We start from the raw sequence: 21,338 nt of genomic DNA, 5'->3' as shown, positions 1-21,338 counted from the left end.
CTGATGGCTGCGTGGCAAGTTTCCCGCCCATATGTGTTTCGTACAGAATGATGAACGGTTTCCCGTCCATATGTGTTTCGTACAGAATGATGAACGCTTGATTGGTCAGTCCGTTCCCGTCACTTTCAGAATTCTCAATACTGCATAGGCAAATATTCATGTACTGCATAAAACACGAGCTAGTAAAGACTCCAGAGAAGCGAGCTTGTTTTCCTCGAGCGGCTTAGCGGCAACGTCTCATCTTTACTCATTGGGAAGTTTGGATGGGACATTTTGTTATCATTTACATGCACTAATTATTGCATTAATCCAACATGACACGTCTGTTCATCCAGAATAATAACAGGGTAGTGTCTGAAAAACAATTTGTGTTATTTTCGTATGTACTTACAGCGACAAGTTTTTGATAATCACTCATAAGGATGTTCAGCTGGTTTCACAAGATTTTGAGTCGTCATTAGCAGCATTGATGGTAATTACTGCAGAGGACACCGGTCTCGGGGCCTGATATGAATATTAATTGTTTTGTACCTTCTCTCATCTCTGCACAGGGGTTGTATGGGTGGCTTGATGAGACTTCACTGCCTCATCGGTAGCACTAATCATAGTCAATAGCACCGGCATCTGTTTCATTAATTGTTTCTATTTGGTATTTCTACTCTATCAGTGGAGACTTTCGGACGGTCCAATAAAACTACAAATTAATTAGGAGGGGGTGATCATAGGGACTGGCACTGGGTTCAACAATCGCAATTTCTGTGCATTGTTTCGGTAAGAGTAGCACACGTCAAGGTGCAAACCTGGCTGTCCGGTTGGGTTTGTGAAGTTTCCAACAGTTCCCAGTTGGTAATGACGTCCTGCCATGCTGCGAGACCGTTAACGAACCAATCTTGATGTTCCGGCCCGAGTCTTTGATAATTTGCAGTCTCAAGAATTCTTTAAGTACGCCTGAAATTAATCCTGTTATGCCTTTCAACAAACACGGGTTACGTGTACTTTGAATGTGGATTGTGGCAACAGAAATTTTAAAGACAAAGATATTAGCTATGAGTCTATGACAGAAATAAAGAGACCAGAATACATTACATAATAAAAAGAAGCTCGTGTCATTTGCGCACTGGGATAGCCACCAAGATACTAATATAACTTTTCGAATGACTTTCCTTCTTCAAAGCAACCCGGTTGACTGTATTTCATCGGCAAGTTCTTGGTCTTGTACAGGAATGACTGTATATGAAGTTTTTCGTATACCGTTATCAAATTATATCCATGTTTTTGGGAGAGATACTGTTATGGTCTCGTCACCATTCACAGAGATAGGTGGAGGTTTCTCTGGAATGCTTTCTCTAGAACTACTTCTACTGCTACACCCTTCCGACTCTGTGTCTGAAGAGTCTGTCTTTTCTCGGGATTCTCGTGACAGTACCGAGGGCGGTTCTTTCGGTTCTTTCCCCACAGTCAAGTCTTCGGCTGTTGACGTCCCTTCGGACGTTTCATTTACAATACTCAATTTTTTCCTGCTGGCAGCTTTTTCTTTGTCATTCGTGTCTTTTGTCTGGTTACTGTCAGGGTTGACGTTTTTCGAGGTACCATTAACTATGGCGGAGTGGTTTATTTCTACAGCTTGAGTGCTCTTGCCACTTGGGCTTTTGAAGAGAGATGTCATGGGTATGGACGTTTTGGCCAAGGCCCGTGTTGACTTCGGAGTGGAGCAGCTCGCACACTGGCTCTTCAAGGACGCGTGAGAATGGTTGCACTTTGTCGAGACCTTATGCACCGAACTCATGGTCTGGCTGTGGCGTCCTGCGACAGACGCGGTGTTGGAGTACATGGTGCCGCGATACTGCATGGCCTTTGTCTGACAGAACCCGAACCGCGCCAGAGTCGTCACCAAGTCTCGATGAAACGTCTTCGTGAAGATGGCGTACAGGAACGGGTTAGCGCACGAGTTGATCGGGTAGAAAATGACGAGGAGGATCTTAGAATTCGTGACATCGATGAGAGGGTGCCCGAAAGCAGCGGTGATGCCAAACAGGCCGATGGGAAACCAACAGGCGAAGTCAGTGAAGACGAGAATAGCCATCCGTTTGGCCACCTTAGCGTCATTCTTTTTGGCCTCTATGCCGTAGGCCCCATCCGTGTGTCTCACAGAACAGTACATCCCGATGTAACAGCCACAGATAAGGCCGAAGGCCAGCACACTGACGATCATGATCGTGGCGACGTAGCCCAAGTTAACGGCGTTTGTCGTGTCCATCGGCAGGCAGATGCTGGTCCAGGAGTAGCTGCTGACCCCCACCAGTGGCAGGAATCCCATGACGATGGCTATGATCCACCCTAACACCCATCACCCCGAATTGCAACGCGCATGGTGACTCTCTTGTCCAGGTGGATGGCTGGGTGATGGCGTACCAGCGCTCCACCGTGATGAAGGTAAGCGTGAAGATGGACAGGACGCTGCCGAACATCGTCAGGAACCCGGCCACCTGGCATCCCCCGCCTGTCTGCCACACGATGGCCCATGTGTAATAGCTATGGGAGCTGTAGAGGTCTGCAGCCGCTAGCATCAGCAGGTAGAACCCCAGGCAGAAGTCCGCAAAGGCCAGGTTGCAGATGAGAAACTTGGCGACGTTCATCTTGGTCTTGGTGAGCAGCAGCACCAACACGACTAGCAGGTTGCCGAAGACGGCGGGGAGAGACACGAACCAGATGATGACTCTCAGCCAGACGTAGCCGGTGATGTCCTCGCACGGGTTGAAGTCGTCGGGTTCGGGCCGGCACGTGAAGTCCTCCTGCAGGTCCACCACGTCCCCGCAGCTCACCCCCGTTACATTTTGGTCTATAGGCGGTATGGGAGACACCCAACCCCCTCCTGGCCAACCCCCTCCTGGCCAACCCCCATCCCCGGGCCACCCTCCCCCTCCTGGCCACCCTCCCCCGTCTGAGGTCTGTTGAGTATGTACAGATTCTGTGCTTGTTTGGCGGCTGGTTGGCCCTGCTAAACCGCTGTCAGCGTCTCTTGTTGTCCGAATCCTCTCTGTATGTGTAGTTCCCTGAGGAAAAGTCACACGCTCCCCACCTGTCCTCATTGGCGACCCGCCACGACCTGAGTACGGGGCGGCAGACCAGAGTGGGTTGAACGTGGCGGCTCGAGATGACTCGCCTACACGCCTTCGTTTCCTCCCGGGGAGCACCTCACCGATTCCCTGAGGTGGTGCCGGTGTGGCTGTGGTGACGCACGCTGCCACGGTACCCGCCTGTGTGCCGAACTGCTGCAGCTCTGCTCTCTGGTACCTGCAGGAACGTAGAGATGTTGGAAACAGTAAAATGTCTTCAATCGATGAAACAATATGTATCACCCACAGATAATGCCAAAGAAGTTAAACGATTTTGAAACTTTTCGCTGACCACTCAAATAAATGTAAGAACAGGGGCCTTCTAACCTTTGCCACCATTAGATTGATCGTCAAGCGATAGTCAACTACTTGGTACATCATCCAATACAACATATTACAGACTAATTCCTATTTCTGTCGTAATCGCTACCGTAAACGTTGTGAACTTTACACTGAATCAGTATGGACGCAAGTCAAGTACATGTATATCGGTCCGAATGTACCAAATGTACGCTGCTCTACGACATTGCCCTTACTTGAAGGCGCAGCAGTGCGCAGCGTACGTCAGGGTCGCCTCCTGTAGCAGGTAGAAGTTGGTGATGGCGGGAAAGTCCTTGAGAGTTGGCGTGTCCTTGACCGTCAGGACCGTCAGGGCCCGCAGCCCTAGGGTGGGTAACTTGGTGATCCTCGTGCCAGACAAGTCGCTAGGATAACAAACATGAGATACATGTAGTAGTATCAAACATTTAACATGAAAATTATACAAAGCACGCGGGTATGGTTTACATCTTTGCTGTGAGCACATTTGGGTGTCAGCCGCCCTGAAGATCTTTGAAAATAACCCATATCAAAATGACCCATATAAAACCTTACACAAAAGTCAGGTATGAGGAAATTGCTGATTCTTTTTTGTAATAATGTGTTAACTTCGTGCACATTTGTCACCCAGTGGTACTTTCATTCTCTGCATTTTTCTAAATCTGTATGTCCTTTGTTAATGAACAGATGCTTAATGTGTTTCAAGTGCCTGATTGAAACGACAGATGAAATGAAAAGCAAATGTAAGATAAGTACCGTCAGCTTTTATACAAACACATTCTGCTGCACGCCAATAGAGATAATACTGTATCATAATGACAGCTATTTTTATAAAAGGGCTATGCATTTAAGCAAACATATTGCAATAAACTATAAAAGAATTAAAAAACGCGAATAGTTAGATAAGGTTTCGGCATTTACAAAACATAAAGGTGACCTTGTACATTGCTATCTACGTATACTTTCACTTGGAGTTTACAATATGTATCCATGTCATGTAACTAGCACCATTAACATGGTAGTGAACTCGTTTACTCCCCAGAGCACAAAGAAAGCACTGTATTTCATACTAATCTGCCATAACACCATCAAATGGTTTGATAACTATCTACCTATCTATCATTGTATTGTTGAAAAAAGTCCTGCACGCTGAGATAACGTGTTCAGGGTCCATGACGTTTATAAATAGCTTGCGGTTGAAAGCTGTTAACATTTCTCTCCATTGATAGATTTGAACACCATCAAAATGGAATCAACGGACTTGCTCTACAAGCAGAAGACAAAGTGAGCACCTCACAAATCACGGGGTTGTTTAAAAGGGTGTCTCCCGGGATATCTTGCAGTTAAGTCCTCTGGCATTTAATAATGGTTTGCGGTTTAACCCTGTTGATATTTCTCCCCAGTGATAAATTCTGTAGCAGTGACCACAAAGACAGCAAAGACGTTAATGTTTATAGTAAATCCCGTCTAAGAACGTGATACAATTCATCACGTGCTGCACAGACAGGGGCGTGAACCCTATTACAGACCAAGAAGTAGACTTATAGCTGGCCCAGGAGCGGCGTTTGTAACCTTTATCGCTGCAAACAAAAACCTTCTCACATAGATGTGGGTGGATAGGGCCACGCACTTCATTTTCCCCGGATTGATTGATCCGTACGCGGATTGATTTCAGCCTGTCTTTCACAAGTAGTGTAATCTCGTTCCTTTGTCAGATTAGCTGCGATAGGAGACGCTGCTCGTCCCCTGGCAATACGAGTACATCACTGCAAATCGAGTTTAAGGCTTTTATAAATCTGCCGTTAAATGAGAAAATATGTTACACTTGACGGGTGAAATTTTGAGCCTATTTCACGGTAAGCATATACATAAGCGCAGACGTCGTAGAAATGTTCATCTTGAGACGAAGTGTAGCTTTCTGAAGATCAAACAACGCCAGCATGCCAATCTTGTTCAGTGGAGTTGCCGTCGTCTAAAAGCCCCCATCTAAGTAGAACTAATGGATATCCGTGAAGCGCCCGTAATAACGGCTAAGGAGGGAGATTGGGGGCGTAATGATAGTCATGATTGCAGGAAATTGTGCAATCGTGTCTTGTAGAGCGACCTAGAAAATGACATAGAGTGTTTATAGTCACAAGGCTGAGAGGTTACGGGCGTCATCCTACTCAACATGTCCCCCGAAGTCAGCTATTGATGTGGGTGATGGTGCTCTTTGTACTAAGGTAGGGTCTAGGGACTTTTAAGTCTTTTAAAATCGTTCTCTTATGTGTGCCACAGGGAGAGAAGGTTAGGCACTTCTGGAGAGTTTCTTCAAGTTCTGGACAAAGAACTTATGAAACCTCTGTCTACAACTTAGCACTGCTGGATTTGGTTTGGAGCCAGACAATAAAGGAGAAGTAGTTGGGCGTAGAATATCTCGATTTCAAGGCGAGACAGATTTTAGATTTTAAGACAAGAGCTCCGGCAACATTCACGCTAGCGAAAGACATTGATGTAACTGTGCACGTATGACAATCCATCACTGTACAGAAATTTAAAAAACTTAATTTGATAGCAAACTATGTATTACATGCACGAAAGCAATTCAGATATCATATCTCTTTTATAGTATTTGTTACGTGACATAAAGAACGGGAGAGTTTGGGGGTGTTTCCGGCCTTGGTGCTGAAATGACAGTCAATATAGGGAAAGTCTTTTATCTTTTACATGCACTTGGCATAAAAACAAATGACTTTGTGTCTATTTTGACGACTAAAAAACCTGCCTGTAGTACACGTCATGACTAGATATCACTCGAGTAATAAACGTCCTCGTCAGAAACAAAAGAACTCAAAGAAGTGCTGATAACTTACAGGCGAGTCAGCTCTCTAATTCCCTCAAAGGCGTCGTCAGCGAGAGACGTCAGCTGGATGTTGTTCTGCAGGTATCTGTGGATCAGAAGTCATGTTGATTTCAAGCTCCAAGTTTCACTGTGAGCCTGTTGCATTTTGCTGACATCTATTCTGCATTACTAACACCATAAGCCGATCACAACATCGTGTGCAATGACAAAATGATTAAACAGACTTTTTTCCAAAGGAAAGTGTATGCCAGCTTACTGTTGCTTACTCTGCTCCACCCGTAGTTTCCTACAAGCTGTCTATTGTACTTTCCACGAGTAAGAAGGATATCGTAGCTAGTCCGGACTTGCAGTAATTGACTTCTGTTCACTTTAAATCACACCGGAAGTAATGCTTGAATGGAAAGTGATTACAGTGGGATCACACAAATCCTGTTTCTTCAACATTGGTCCAATCGTAATCAGCGAATACCTTCACCGGCGGGCTACATAATTTTCAACCTGATCCTGGGAGTAGAAACCGTAACCTGTTTTACCGGAGAGCAATCCTCCTGAGCGTATAACCAAATGGCAACAAGACAAGATTGCGATTTTCCCTCCCATAATCTTCCTGGAGCTAAGAGGATATGAGTAAAGCCCCGGCAACACACATCGAACGACGAACCTACGATGGATGGTTTTCTGTGACGATCGTGCCGTGCGTCGTCATTTTGAGAGGGAACCGGGTACAATGGTTTAATTCGTATTAAACTATTGCACCCGTTTCTTCTCCAACCTACGACGTACGGCGATATCGTCGCGGGAGAAATATCACCGTAGATGCATCACACGATGCATGAGACCGGGGAGATGCAGAGACTTGGGGACGTACAGGTTATAGATGTTGCTGCCGGAGAACGCTCGGGACTCCACGCTTCGGATCTGGGTAAACTCCAGGTCTCTGGACAAGAGAAAGAACGGTGGTTTTAACACCAGGAATTTCATGAAACCATCTTTTTCAGTCTTTGGCATCTTAACTATCGCGAGTTAGCGTCTGTATGTAGATTCCTCCCCATGCATTTATGGTAAGAGCAAAGAATAATGAGCCAAAGCAAATTACATAGCAGCCGTGTGATCTGCACTGGCAGCTGCTTACTCTCCCACTCCCACTTATCCGGATGGTCGGCAGTTAGGTTTATGTGGTCATATCTTCCCCTCTGTTAACCCATGACTGTAGGCTCCATGAACGGCGTTTGTGTCCAGACAAACAATGGGTGATGTTCAAGTCTGCCCACAGCTTCTGACAGTGGTGTATAATTATACTGATTAACAAGGAAACTGGATCGGTTTATGCAATTTTGCAATCTTTGCTCCTTTACAGGGTCCTTTGTCACCCTATCTTTTGCAGTGTACTGTCCATGTTACGGGTAATGTTGGAATAGTGTGAATAACGGGTATAACTTACACGGTGTGGATGTTATGGGGTAAGCTGCTGAAGGCTCCGGTAGGGACCGACGTGATCTGATTCCACTCTAGATCGCTGTGGAAGGGACGGTTCCCGTTAGAAAGCGGTCTGCACACAGAGCAACAGGTGAAGGAGAATTTCCGACAAAAAGGTGTTCATGAAACAATTCACGAGGAAAGTTGATAATAGAACTATTGACGGCACGACACGGACATATCATAAACACATAGGCACATCTGTGAACGCTGTGAACGATATTCTATTTGACTATCGCTATATAATTGTTTACATACTTTACTTTTATGCCAAAACACAAAAACTCTAATCTCAATCCTACAGAACATAAAGGCATTTTTGCAGAAATCGTAGTTTAAATTCAAGCACAAAACAAAAGTAATAAATGTAACACTCTGTAACGCTATGTTTGGAAAACTGTGACATCAAGGAGGTTCAAAAAGACATTCATGAGAACGTCAGCTCATTTCAGAGAGCGCTATTTGGAATGCGTCTTTCTTCAACTCATTCCCGTGCTTAGCGGCTGCGTCTTCACCAAACGACGATGATTTACAATGGAAAGGCCATTTTATTGCCAACACTTCTCCATGCCGACTAAATGTGCCGTTAGGAAGCACACACAGGGTGATGCCTTCCCGTAAATACGTCAACGAGGCAATAAAAAAAGGCCATTTCATTTGAAAGAGAGAAAAGGACCATCATCCGTATCCACTCACATTTCCACGGTTAGCTCGGCAGACGTCAAGCGGCTGAAGTCTGGAATGGATATCAGTCCGCAGCTCACGAGGGACCTGCCGGAAAATGAACATCGTAGCTTCATCGTCATGAAAGTCACAACGTACGTCGCCATATCATCATGAAATTTCACAGATTTCACTGCAACCCTAGCCTGACAGTTTCCATTCATTGACCACGGCTTCTGTAAATCAACTATCGGCCGGATGACAGAGGCTAGAGTAGCCTGAATCTGCATTCTGTGAAACATTCCCATTTTTGTTTTGGGAATTATTTCCATAGCGTCGAATCACAATCATGCACTGGTTGAAACCTTTATTTTGACAAAAGCAAACTTACAGCTTCTTCAGCGCAGGGATGTTTCCTGTAAAGTTTCTCAGGGTATGCAGGCTGCTGACTCTCCGGAACTCACTGTAGATGGTAGTTAAGATGGAGGGCAAACAAATATATCACAAGATACAATCATGCTTTCTTGGTTTCCTTGGCTGCGCGTGCTTCAGGGCGTTTTACTTTGATTCTCAGAAGACGAGTTTTTTTTTTACATAGAGTCAGATAGCACTGCTATATGAGTCTGATCAAATCGCGCTGAGCGCCCGTCGACATCAGGAGTTCGCGGCAATCTCCTAGTCCTGGCAGATGTTGGGAGTAAAAATCATACCGTTTTCTGGCTGCGCTGACTTTCTAATACACAACCCTCCCTGACTACCATTCGTTGGTCAGAAAACGTTAAGATCCTCCCCACCCCCAATCTCAATTTGGAGATTAGTTTGGAATACACAGATTAGCCTTGTTTTAGATATCACAAAGGGCAGTACTCCATCAAACTGCGTGCGTGCCAGTTCTTGTCTCGCCCAGATTAAGTCTGACAGCCGTTACGTGTTGGAAGCCTCTTACTGCACCAACTGTTGATTGATAACTGTGTGGGCGGTTGTGTGATAGGGGGTCTGTAACGCGCACATGATATGTTACTCTTATTATACAGTAATGGATAGAATAAGTTCCGACCAGGTACTCACATGTACTGCAGGTTGGGGAGGCCGTCAAAGGCCCCTGGCTCGATCTGGGATAACGAAGTGTCTTCTTGGAACTTTCTGCACATGGAGAAGTATTGAGTTACATCGAAGTGAAAATTACTTTGAAGCATATCTCCATAGGCGCTCAGTTTGGCCAATATCATTGTCTATCATCTTCAAACGACGGTCTGGCTTAGAGATGACAGTGTTGAAGTGTTAGGCACTGCTGAAAAAACGTGCTTGCGGCTGGCTAATGGGTGAAGAACATGGAACCTGTTGTCCGTCAGAATTGCCGTCAGCATGTCACACCAAATCATACACGACTAACAGTACAAAGTAGTTCGTCCATGTACATTGTCAACACAGTGAAAGAAAACAGAAAACAAGGAACATTGGGAAAGTGTCAACCAGGCCTAGCGAATGCCACTGGAGGAGAAATTCTGACAGTGCGCAAATGCATGCTTTTAACATCCAGTGCAGTTTTTAGGGCTTGGAAACCATATTTTTCAAAGTCAATATTATAGTCACTTATCTACATACTAAGATGAAACAACACTGTCCCAATGTACGAGTATATCGACATTCATGGAGCAACAATGCCAAAAATTCTGACTAACAACGGTTACTTAAAGTACCTGGGTTGATTTTAAGGGCACCATCCCAAAAAAAATATAGGAATCATGAATCTTGGGGCTCGTTTTAAATGCCTTAAGTATAAAATACTGATTCAAATGTGCTAATGTGGGAAAGTATGTCTTAATATCATATAGATTGCCTTATTCAGAGTATTTCCATTTTTGCCGCCCTGAAATTAACAGCGGGGATTTCAAATGTCTACTTACTTTGGGCCTTCAAAGCTTCACGGTTTCAAATGATTTGGAGACGTGCAGCGTGGGTAATTTTTCAGGAAAGTGCGCATGGCGTTTGTAATTACTCACATCCTGGTGAGCCGGCTCAGCGCCGCGGCAGGGAACCCTCCTGTCGGCAGGCGGGGGATGGCCGTCTGGTGGAACTCCCTGGTGGGGAAGCAGGGACATGGCGATAACTAACGATGGGTTATTGGTATGGGACTAATCTGACCTTTGCACTTATCAAACTACAGAGTTGATGTACCACGGTTGTGCTCTGAAAAAAATAAAAGCTAACCCGTGTACATGTTCTGTGAGTAAAACTTGGGTTACGACACAAAAAGTTAATCACACAAGATCTTCGATGTAGAAGTAGATACGGCACTAATACCTAATGTCAGTTATGGTGAGGGGGCACCTTTCTGGCACATTTCACCTGTTACTGTCCTCGAGGTCACGCGCGCATAGACTAGTAGTGGCCCGAAGACGGCAGCAAAGATGGGTGATCAGGGGAGTCTGTGTACATGCATTTCTTTTGCTCTGCTCATTCAGTTGATCAGAACAATAAAAACCTGTTCCACACCTCCAATAGCTGGGTACCATTCGGATTTTCACTCCGCAACTCTCGTGATTTTTTTCGAGCGTCGCGGAGCTCATCACATATACAAGCCGACTGGATTATTCCCATCCGTGACCAGCCACCTGCTCATTCCCACTACTCTCAACGACGAAGGCCTCCAAGTGAGCTGACGTTACATACAAATCATTAGCAGTGATACTGCACTGGAGATCCTTTTATTGCAATGACATTCTGTTAAAACATCATTTGCAATTTTGCAAGAGGAACACCCTTTTCACAGTATGAAGACTTGACTGGTTATGGAAATAAATTCTACTGCTTTCCAACAGAAGATATTCTCTTGTGTTGGAAAGTAGTGGAATTTTCCCCATGGTGTTTTATATGGGCTTTCAAGCTACCCTGGCCGGGTATTTTAGAGAAGCAATGATAGACCTCTGCATTTCCGACAGTTCTGTTGTTGACCGTGGCTACCTTTGATCTCAGGGTAAAGAACACATGACAAAAGAGCTCGGCTAATAACACGGCCGTCACGATGGGTCTAAAGCAAAGTGTAAAGTTCCTTCCACAGCGTGATTCATGTCTAATTCATGGTGCCCGGGCGGCGTGAAAGAGTAATGCGTTCAATAGCACACAAAAAGGACGCAATTTAGAAGACTAAGTAAACGGTTTCCAGCGGACTAATGAATTTGCCTCCTCTGAGGACAAACGCCATCAGGGCTTTTGGCCGACTTAATATGTTGAGAAACAGAGCGTGGTGCAGCTTAACTTCTTGTGTTATGTAAAGCACAAGAGAGCCAAAATCCATTAATGTAAAGACTCGTTAATCCCAGAAGTCAGTACTTCATTTTTCTGACGTTGAATCATACATCGTGATTACCGGTACTGATGTTGGACCGTAAGTCATGATTACCACTAACGTCGCACGGTTCGGCAAGGTCTGCATATTTCATGGAGACCGGGCTTTGCTGCATCAGTAGGTAATACCCGACACGAGCGGGAATACATGGCAAGTTCTTGTTGCACTGATTTTATACAACAGCGTGATACGGCTGCATCTAGCCTTGTTTCACTCTGTGCGTTTTTCTGTCAGGCATCCTGGAATTTCACTGCCGTTCACGAAAATCCTACTTCTCTGTTTTTTAGATCAGCACATTGAAATTTCACTAGATTCCGATTGTGAAGAAGACGTAACATAGTTCTGAGTCAGTTATTAGATGAATCCTCTTATGCCATAGACCGATATATGACGCAGCTAAGGGATTTAAAGTGAAGGGTAATCCCTCCATGGTGCCGAACTCTTGCGGCTAAGCTCTGTCATATTCCGTGGGGATTCTAGGAAGAGAAAGGGAGGCCATTACGACAAATGTTTTATTGTTCTGCTCCTGCGACAAAAGGTTCGAACATATTAAAAGGTGAGGGGGCGAACCTGCGCTTTACGCGACGGTCAGAGTTAATATATTAATTACGTGTTGAACCCATAGCTATTGGCAGGCCCGAATATGTGGCCGACCCTAAATGGGAATTTACTTAACATCCATACACCACACACCGCCTTCCAATACAATCAACGGAGAAACAAGTTTGGAGAGATCTGCTTAGAGATTTGGGAATCGGCGTCTCATCAGAGGGAGACAACCGAAACCTTTGCCCTGCACGACGATATCTTTCCAGAAGCCAGAAAGGCGACTACAGTTTATATATAGCGCCCATATTAACTACCGAATGTTGCCACTACTGGGAACTGAAGGCCATGATACCATCAGACCTAACCTTGTAGATATTGTAGACTGCAGGGTCTCCCACAGGGTTTTTATCTTAGCGAAAAGACAAAAACAGGAAACGACTCTCAAAGGAGGTGGAGTCACAAACGGTCTCAAACGTGGCATTGAATACTAATGTGGACGGTGAACACATCACCTGAGATTAACTGAAACTTACAGTAACTTCACCTTATTTGGGTTTTCCAAGATGCAAGATTGATTTATAGCAGTTGATATGTCGCAGTGGTACTGAACATTAGATTGATATGAATTTACGAAGTATTAAATTGCAAGTGCAAAATTGCACAATAGTGAACAATGAAAGTTGATAGTTCGAACTAGTGTCCCGAGTAGAGGGAACATCAGGCCATAAAAGTCCCCGATAGAGAACAACAAGATCTGTCTGCGTTTAGGCTACAATCCTAATGACACACTAAATTTATTTTTGTTTAAACAAACATTTCCACGTGTAGCTCCAGAACCACTGTTTGTGTTTGATGTAGAGCAGATGGTGGAAGATAATGAGGAAATGATGATATTTCTGAGTGAGGTTCGCTGTGCACTGATCCGATCATTCTCGTCACGTCGGGCTGACTCTCCGGGGAAGCACGGCGGGGAGGAAAGTTGGCATGTCGAGTGATTTGCCATACAGAAGGTTAAACATGATACTAGCAACGGTTAATGGTGTACAAACTACAGGAACCACGATACGACCGCTATCAATATACACCTGGTATAGAGTACACGGGACACCTCTGCCTCCGGGCATCATTGGAAAACCGGTTTAGAGAAACGGATACGAAGTGAATGTATGAAAATGAAGACTACCTGGCATATCATAGATCATTGCTGCCGCTTTGTTCCACCTATCAATAAGAATAAAGAATAGTAAAGGGGTCTCCTTTAGGAAAACAGAACTGAGACCGGGGGTTCTGTTGATAAGTGCATAGACACGGCTACAAAGTGAATTGGTGAAAATGGAGAATGTTGCAACTGTCGCTACGGTAGATCTGTAGTCCCTTAATGTCAAGACATTCCTCGAAGGGTCCAGTCGTATGAACCAAAATAAGTGAGCTCTTTATAGAAGTCACTAAATTGAGCTTATATTTTTTCACGCTTACAGACAAAAAGAATACGACCCTATTTTTTACTTTACAGAAAGTTCCAACCTAACCAGTTAAGTTTTAGAGTTTGCATTGTTTTTCGTTCATTGCGTTTGATAAACGTATAAGAGGAATATGACATGCCAATAAAGTAACTACAGTTCCTTCAGAAGGGCACGCCGTAGAGCTGCATCTCAGGCGGGCTGAATGTGACCGCTGTAGATTCATGAGTACGTTTGACCTTTGTCTGACGTTTATTGGCCTGTGTGTTTGTTTAAAGCAAAAACACAGCCACTTGTTATGATGTATGGCAGGTTTCTGTGTGGGCAATGCACCTGTTTAGACACAAAGCTCCGTGAATACTCAGGTTCGTTTAGACAAATAGCTCGATATATGGCGCCCTTCAGTATAATAAACGATGGGATAATGGTATTGTTAGAGACGCCGTGCACCTCTAGTGGCACCATAAAGCAGGACGTCGTTTAAAAAGCTAGTCATATATGTTATGTAAACCAATATCCCTTCTTTATGGCAGCAGTAAATATAGGCTATATTTCTTTATCGAAACGTCAGTCCAGATGGCAAAATGACTGCGTTTTGGGTTTCTGCACCGTTCGTCCCACAGGCTGGCTCGGGGCATGTATATCGTCATGAAGTCTTCCATGGCTGTGACTGCTGATTGAGTGCTGAACTACGTGACTCGGCACATGGCGACTGTCTGTCACATGTGCACGTCTTACCAAACTCCTGACAAAAAGGCGGGCTTTGCCTCGAATAGCGCAATTTTTCGTTTTCAGAAAACAAGCCAAAGTCGATTACATTTGGTGTGTCAACGTAGAAACTTACTTTTCTGATGCCATTTAAGGCTATAATTTCTTCTTTACGACCATCCACCTGTCATCGCGTGAGCGTCACAGCTAGCGCTGACGTCATGTGAAGGAGGGAGGTGTCACCGTTGAGAGGACTACACCTGTTCATCTGGTTACGTAAGGATGTTTATGAAACGTGTGGTCTACCTGTATTAGTCGGTAAAACTAGCCTAACGTAACACAACAGTATCACAGGCACGCGGTGGTGGCCGAATCATAATACGTCTGAGCCCAACATATCCAACTCCAAACATCAAGTGTTGGTCCACTGCATTACAGGCTGTATGTTGACTAAACATGCATCGTTAAATATTGCTTTATTCGACCTTCCCAGGTAGACCATTCACAAAATACTCAGCAAACAGGTGCATTAGGGTGATCCACGTTATTCAGAAGACCGACTTTGTTGGTGTCCTGGTCGCTGACTAGTAGACTATTAATGCGTCATGCCTAAAGTCATGATAATGGAAAGAAACTATTATGACATCGATGCAACAGAACATTGAGACGGTTGGTACTGTGTGTGCAAAGCTAATGTACAGGGAGGATATTTATTTTTTTTATCTTCGTCTGACAAATTTTGCTGTTGGGCGTATGGTTGTGCCAAACGTATGTGGTGTTCGTGTTACCTTGGTATGTTGTTTCCCTACTAAAAGTAGATATCGAACTGTGATTGAATATATTTCCCTCTCTGTTGGTAGAATATTCATCAAACAATTCCCTCTCTACAATGCAGTCTATGAACGACACCTAAGTCGCCTTTATCTTCCATTTGTTTAGGATACGACGTTACGTATCGATTTGCCGCGCCAGCTCTAAGCCTGTTGGATTGTGAGGCGTTCAGTAGAAATTGGCTGATGTGGTCGGCAGATCGCTCACAGACCTGATCACTGCATACTGGGATTAACGGAAACATCGGCACATCCAACAAGTCCTGCTGGCACAGACTTCAAACACTGGCCAAATCCTTCCGCCGTGGGGCATTAAGTTTTATTACTGGTCTTCTATCATATTATAATGATTGTGTCAAAGCACTTTAATTCTGTTAACTGACAGTCCGTATGATCTTTCTTTATTCCTTGTCAACTTTCATACTTGGTGTCTTTTTTATGCTCATTTTTTAATCATTTAGTTCTGTTTCCTTTCTGAAAGTAATCTTCCATACATCATACAATGTCGTCATGATTTGCAACCCCGTTTCAACACGTCTAATCAAAACAAGCGATTGGACAGGACCAGAATACGGCTCACTCCATCATAGAGGAAGAATTGGTTTCCTGTGAGGAATACTGTTCATTTTCTCTCAATTCTGTTTCACCTTTAAGAAGTGCTCTCTGGTCGATTGGCATGATACGTCAGGCTTACAAACTCACAGTCAACAGGTGCAGTAATATTGCTACTAGTGTTACCTAGTGGCTGATAACACATTCACGATGTGACGGCAGCTCAACTTGCAACATGCCGCTATAATCTTGCAGCGCGGTGAAAGGTTGCTTGATTACAGGTCTAGGACATGTTGTACAGGGCTCGTGACTCATTAACCTCCTTATCAGTTTGCACCCTCTAACAGGGCCGTGTTTGCTCACGATGTTTGGTGTGCTCAACAGGTACCCCTCGTACACAGCCCCATCTCAAACATAAACACATAACAACGGGCTCTCTCGCAATTGTCGTACGATAGGTTCCAACTGCTAATTGGGGGCATCTTGGGATGATCGCGGGTCTGTCGCACAGTTTTACTGTCCTGTAACAGAAAAGTTTGCCGTAGATCCGTGTTGACGGTCTGCCTTGCCCTAGTCTTGCTGCAAATTCCGCCACAAAGCATCATTCAATGGTGGAGGCTGCACCATGTTGGAAACAAAGGTGTCGGTTTCTCATGGGCCATGGCAAATCAAGGTGTATACGTAACTGCCTTGTCATACATCTTCCGCCTCTTGGCAACTTTAAAGTGCTGGTGAAATTCAGATGCCCCTTAAGATTACAGGCCAGTTGTAATTAAGGTGTTGAACACACAACTCGAACCAAATTCCACGATCGTCGAGATCTTAAACGATAGAACAGTTTACAAAGGCGCAGAGAAAACGAGGACAAAAAACACCAAAACAGATCCCTCATCACAGAGGGATCATTCCAAGCAGCGTGGAATTCAGGTTTGGGGTTCCTGTTTGAGCCAGGTGGAACCTGGTATCGTGGGGACAATTACAACAACACAGCAATAAAGTAATCAAGTAATCACAGATAAGGAGAAGACGTTTGTAGTGTGTGTTTATTACCTTATCTAATACGGGGCAGTTGTACACAGGTAGCTTGTAAATGACACTTAAAGGTTGACAATGTGTTTTGATGTGCATCAGTCCCAAGGTTATTCCATGCCAATAAGAAATACGTTCAACCAAGGATTGGTTCAACAAGAATAGGGTCTTTCTTGGAAAAAGGGATCAAACACCGGAATTCAAATAACTCAAACAGCGCAAGACTCCGCCACTAAATATGCTGCGAAAGCTACAGACATGTAGACTCACAGATCTCATCAACCACCACATTTCCCCACTCCTACAGGCATGTAGGCTCACGGCTCCGGGACAAACTTCGTGCTGTGCTATAGTAGTTTGCTGGTTCTAGACTCTTGGGCTCCGGACGACTAGACATTACCTACCTTGCCACCGGAGCCCGGAGTCGCCAAGAAACCAGACTTCACGTCCGTACGTATTTACTCTGCACATACATGAGCCGGCAGTGCGTTGTTAGCGGAACAGTCTTCAAAATGACAAACGAGAGTGTTACCCACCGCCCCTTGTAAGTAAGGCTAGGTGTGCCGTACACCAAAATTAGCAGTTGAAGACGCTGGTCTACGGGGCACTCTGTTCGTTTTTAGGATTACCATTGTGTTTACAAGGTTTAAATGTAAGCAGAGAAAGTCAACAAAATACTTCTGTACGACGTACTTACTGATACTCCCCTATTACTAAAAGTCCAATGTGCACATCTTTGTTAGCTAAACATGCTATACAGGTTAGCAATTGGAAATGTTGTTTCGTACTAGCAGAGTTGCCAAACTTACAGTGTGACGGTGCCGTTGGTGATGTTCGCCGGGACCGTTGTGACGGCAGGTCCCCGACACACCACCACCGTCCCCCGGTCCGAACCCGCCGTACAGTCGCAGTCTTGCGGACACGCCACGGCAGCCGGGGGACAACAAGACGTCGTCAGGACCAGCAGCAGCAGACTTAAGACCGCCGGAAACATCTTAGATGGACGCGAGTCACACCTGAGAGGCGCGACCACTATGTACAACTTGCCGAGGAAGTCTGCGGGCTTCACTCCCGCCGACGATATATTTGAGCACGTGTCCAGGAGACCGGCGTCCATTGGTCGACAGGCAGGTAGCTGTAGGCTTTGAACAATCGTCATGTGACCATCAGTGTGTGGGCTATCAGGAAGATCTTGTTGGACTCGTAAATCATTACTAACAGGTCTGAACTAACGAGTCCTGACAGCTCTGGTAATAACGTGCCCACCAGAGATAGGACAGGACGTGCAATAAAGGATACGTATCTCGATCCAATCTTAGCTCATAAAAAGCCATTCTCCCACTGGTCTAACATAACTGAGACAGGTGGTTTCCAGTGCCAGCTTTAGTGTACCGGGTTTCCGGCCTGGACATCAAGGTGCGATGAAGGGAAAATGGGGTTCACAGCACCCAGTCCTGCTCAGAACAGTACCGACAGTTGGGACCGTAACCCTCGGCGCTTCGGTCCAGAATCAGGAACACTAGCCACTGCACCAAACACGAGATAAGACTGTGGCCTGCCCGGGGCAGACGACTCGTGCCTCCACACAACGTAAAACTGACAGACGCCTTATTTTAAGACCGCAGGGAAAATGAAATATAAATGTAGGTTTATTACAAATACATACTCGAGGGCCGCTTGCAAATACATATAACATGGTTATGGAGACACATGTAGCATGATAGGAAATGCAATGGCTAGTGTATAAAAAGTTTTCACCAGACTATTTTGATTGTTGAAATTTGAAAACATGGCAAAAATTAACCAAACGTTTGGTGAATGTGATGCTGCAAAGGAAATGTAGCTATATAGTATAGGAGTAAATGTCTTATTTTTCAGCACGTGTGGTGAAGACATGGGAACTTGTATCACCCTGAAGCCGCAAACACCTCATCGATGCAAAGCCACGCTCGGATAGTTCATCAGATGGAACATGCATGCTCTCTGAGTTCCTGGGTTATGAGAACTTGTTACGATACTACTGCCGTATTGGAAGCCTAATATCGATGTCATGAATAAGTAGTCCACGACGTGTTGTTCCATATAATCGCACGGGCTACAGTGCACCCGGTCGGCATTTTCACATTCTAAAGTGAACACTAAGAAAAATGTCGCAATGTTGGCGTAAGACTTGTGCTTAGTAATAAGAGTTGAGAGGAAACATGGCATGTGGGGAGGTCCCGGCTCTCCACTGTACTTTGCGCTGAGTACGTGCCTCACTGCAAGCAGACGTTGGAGTGAAAAATCGACAGTTTTTTGGCTGCCACGTTTTTCTGCCACGTTATTACGGCTACGTCCCCGACTAAACAAATAATAGGAATACATCATCATTGGTACAAACATTTAGATATCGTGATGATGTTATAAACGTGGATGACCTTTCATCAAGGTAGGCTTGAAAGGAAAACCCTGGACCTGCGGTGAGTCGTGTGGATAAGGGTTTTAAGGAAGCCTATATTCCTACGTCAAGTTCAAAGCGCTACGCACACAGTCTGAAGTGGAGCAATTCACCAGCGGCATATCAGATGAGAGGCTTTGATGTGACCAACTAAGACAGAGCTATGTTTAATTGATCAAAGGTGGCATTTGCCCAGAATCGTGGCTAAAAAGTCGTGAGTATAAATCCCAACTGAAGTCATGGTTTGTTACTGCCCACCTGGCACACCCACCTGCTGTGTCCGCCTGTAGCCTGTTGGTTACAGGTGCTGAAAGCATCCTCGTGATAATCATTCATCTAACCTAACCTCAGCGCGTTCCTTCCAACCCAACACATTTCCAGCTGTTCATACTGAGGCCTTCATCAGGTTCAAATTTCTAAGCATCCTTGACCAAGTGCTGACGTCACACGTCCACACAGTCACGTATCCTAAGCGATTGGTCATTTGAACCCGACGAAGACTGCAATACGGACAGGCGAAAATTCAGAGAGACTTAATTTTATTTATCGTGCTGAAACGCACCAACACAAATGAGTTTTTAGGACAGTCACGTGTTTTAACAAGACGTCGATGCAAACAAGAAGTTCTTCTGTCCAAACTTCGTTTCATTTATTCACTAAGGGAGTATACTCAGGTAATACCAACAGTTCTTCACGTACCCCCGGGGTACAATTTAAGACTTACAATGTCATTCACGGTCTCTTGCCGAACATGGGTGCGTTTGATCATGTCCTCCCACCGCGAACTTAAGTAACAAACTCCACAGTTTGTCGTCACAAACGATCTCACATTTAGCCCCCAGCCTTTCTCCTTACATCGCCCATCGCCCATTAACCCAGGCATGCCGGGCTGGTTTACAACTCTCACGGCCCTCGGGAGCCCAGAGCAGACGGCGCTCAGTGCTCCTGTTTGGAAGTACACGTCTCTGACGTGCCGTAAACAGGAAGGGAGATTGTTCGTGTAGGTGGAACGTCGTGTTTGGGGACTCGGAACGACGTACCCGGGACTTACGATCCTTGTATCTTACCTTGTCCAGAAAGCATCACAGTTGGTCCATTCACAGGACAACGTCTTATGCTCGCATACACAAAGAAAGCAGTTCGAAGACGAAATAGAAATGGAACAAAAAAAGAGAGAGAGAGAGAGAAATTGATGCATGGAACGTGCCAATGCAAAATCACCAAAATCAGATGGCTTTCCTGAAGCAAGGGACCGGGTTGTTAATCACATTAAAGACTCTTCACTATTTCAAAAGCGACTAAACTAAACCGCGGGACAGCTGTCAATCCTCAGTCAATCAACACAACGCAACTATAGCGTAGCAGGTGCGGGGTGTTGGGGCCTTCTTCGGGAATGATCACGAACGGTTTTACAATGTTTCGAAATTGAAAACACAAAATCTCAGATGATGATAATACAGATGGTACAGGTTGTAAGGAGATGTTTATCAGAGTCAGGATTAAGGTTAAATTATTTTAGGGATGAGATGTATGGAAAATATTACATTACGGCCCCGGTGCGGTCACATTAGTCGTAGGTCTTCGTATGATTTTGATACCGTAAAATTTCCAAATATCTGTTACAGAACCAGCCGCTGACAAGGATTTAAGACAGACTTTTCCATCACATGACAGCAGAACTTTGCAGGAAAAATGCACGACTATCCTAAGATTGCCCTCAGGTTCTGGTCGTACGACGATCGTACGCCGTATGTAACCCAGCCCTTAGTCTTGACTGGTACAAAACAGATTCACTACTAGCGCTTCCTGCAAAGTCAAACGCGCAATCACAAACTCCATTTTCGCCTCAGCACTAGTATTTCAGATAATCGGTGTGAAATGAATGATTTTCTTTGCAACTCAGGCCGAAATGAAATTGCACATTGATACGATGCACTTTAATTCCCCGAGATATTGATACGACAAGAGTGAAATCTATACATGTACAGTGCTTATGATTTTATAGTAGA

At 44.9% G+C, this 21,338-nt stretch overlaps 1 protein-coding gene across 1 annotated transcript; it reads right to left on the bottom strand.

Moving 5' to 3' along the window:
* Window positions 1-782: 782 nt before the first annotated feature.
* LOC109470340 (lutropin-choriogonadotropic hormone receptor-like) lies at window positions 783-17,957 on the bottom strand. Its single transcript, XM_019769261.1, is given in 12 exon segments — window positions 783-2,347; window positions 2,350-2,399; window positions 2,402-3,294; window positions 3,653-3,820; window positions 6,287-6,361; window positions 7,145-7,213; window positions 7,718-7,792; window positions 8,449-8,523; window positions 8,807-8,878; window positions 9,484-9,558; window positions 10,419-10,496; window positions 17,702-17,957. Coding segments are annotated over 12 exon segments (2,901 nt in total). The 5' UTR covers window positions 17,887-17,957; the 3' UTR covers window positions 783-1,261.
* Between the last annotated feature and the right edge of the window lie 3,381 nt (window positions 17,958-21,338).

This window comes from Branchiostoma belcheri, unplaced genomic scaffold (assembly GCF_001625305.1).
Source record: "Branchiostoma belcheri isolate BF01 breed outbred unplaced genomic scaffold, Haploidv18h27 scaffold22, whole genome shotgun sequence".
NCBI lineage: Eukaryota > Metazoa > Chordata > Leptocardii > Amphioxiformes > Branchiostomatidae > Branchiostoma > Branchiostoma belcheri.
This window is presented reverse-complemented; position numbering and strand designations above follow the sequence as displayed.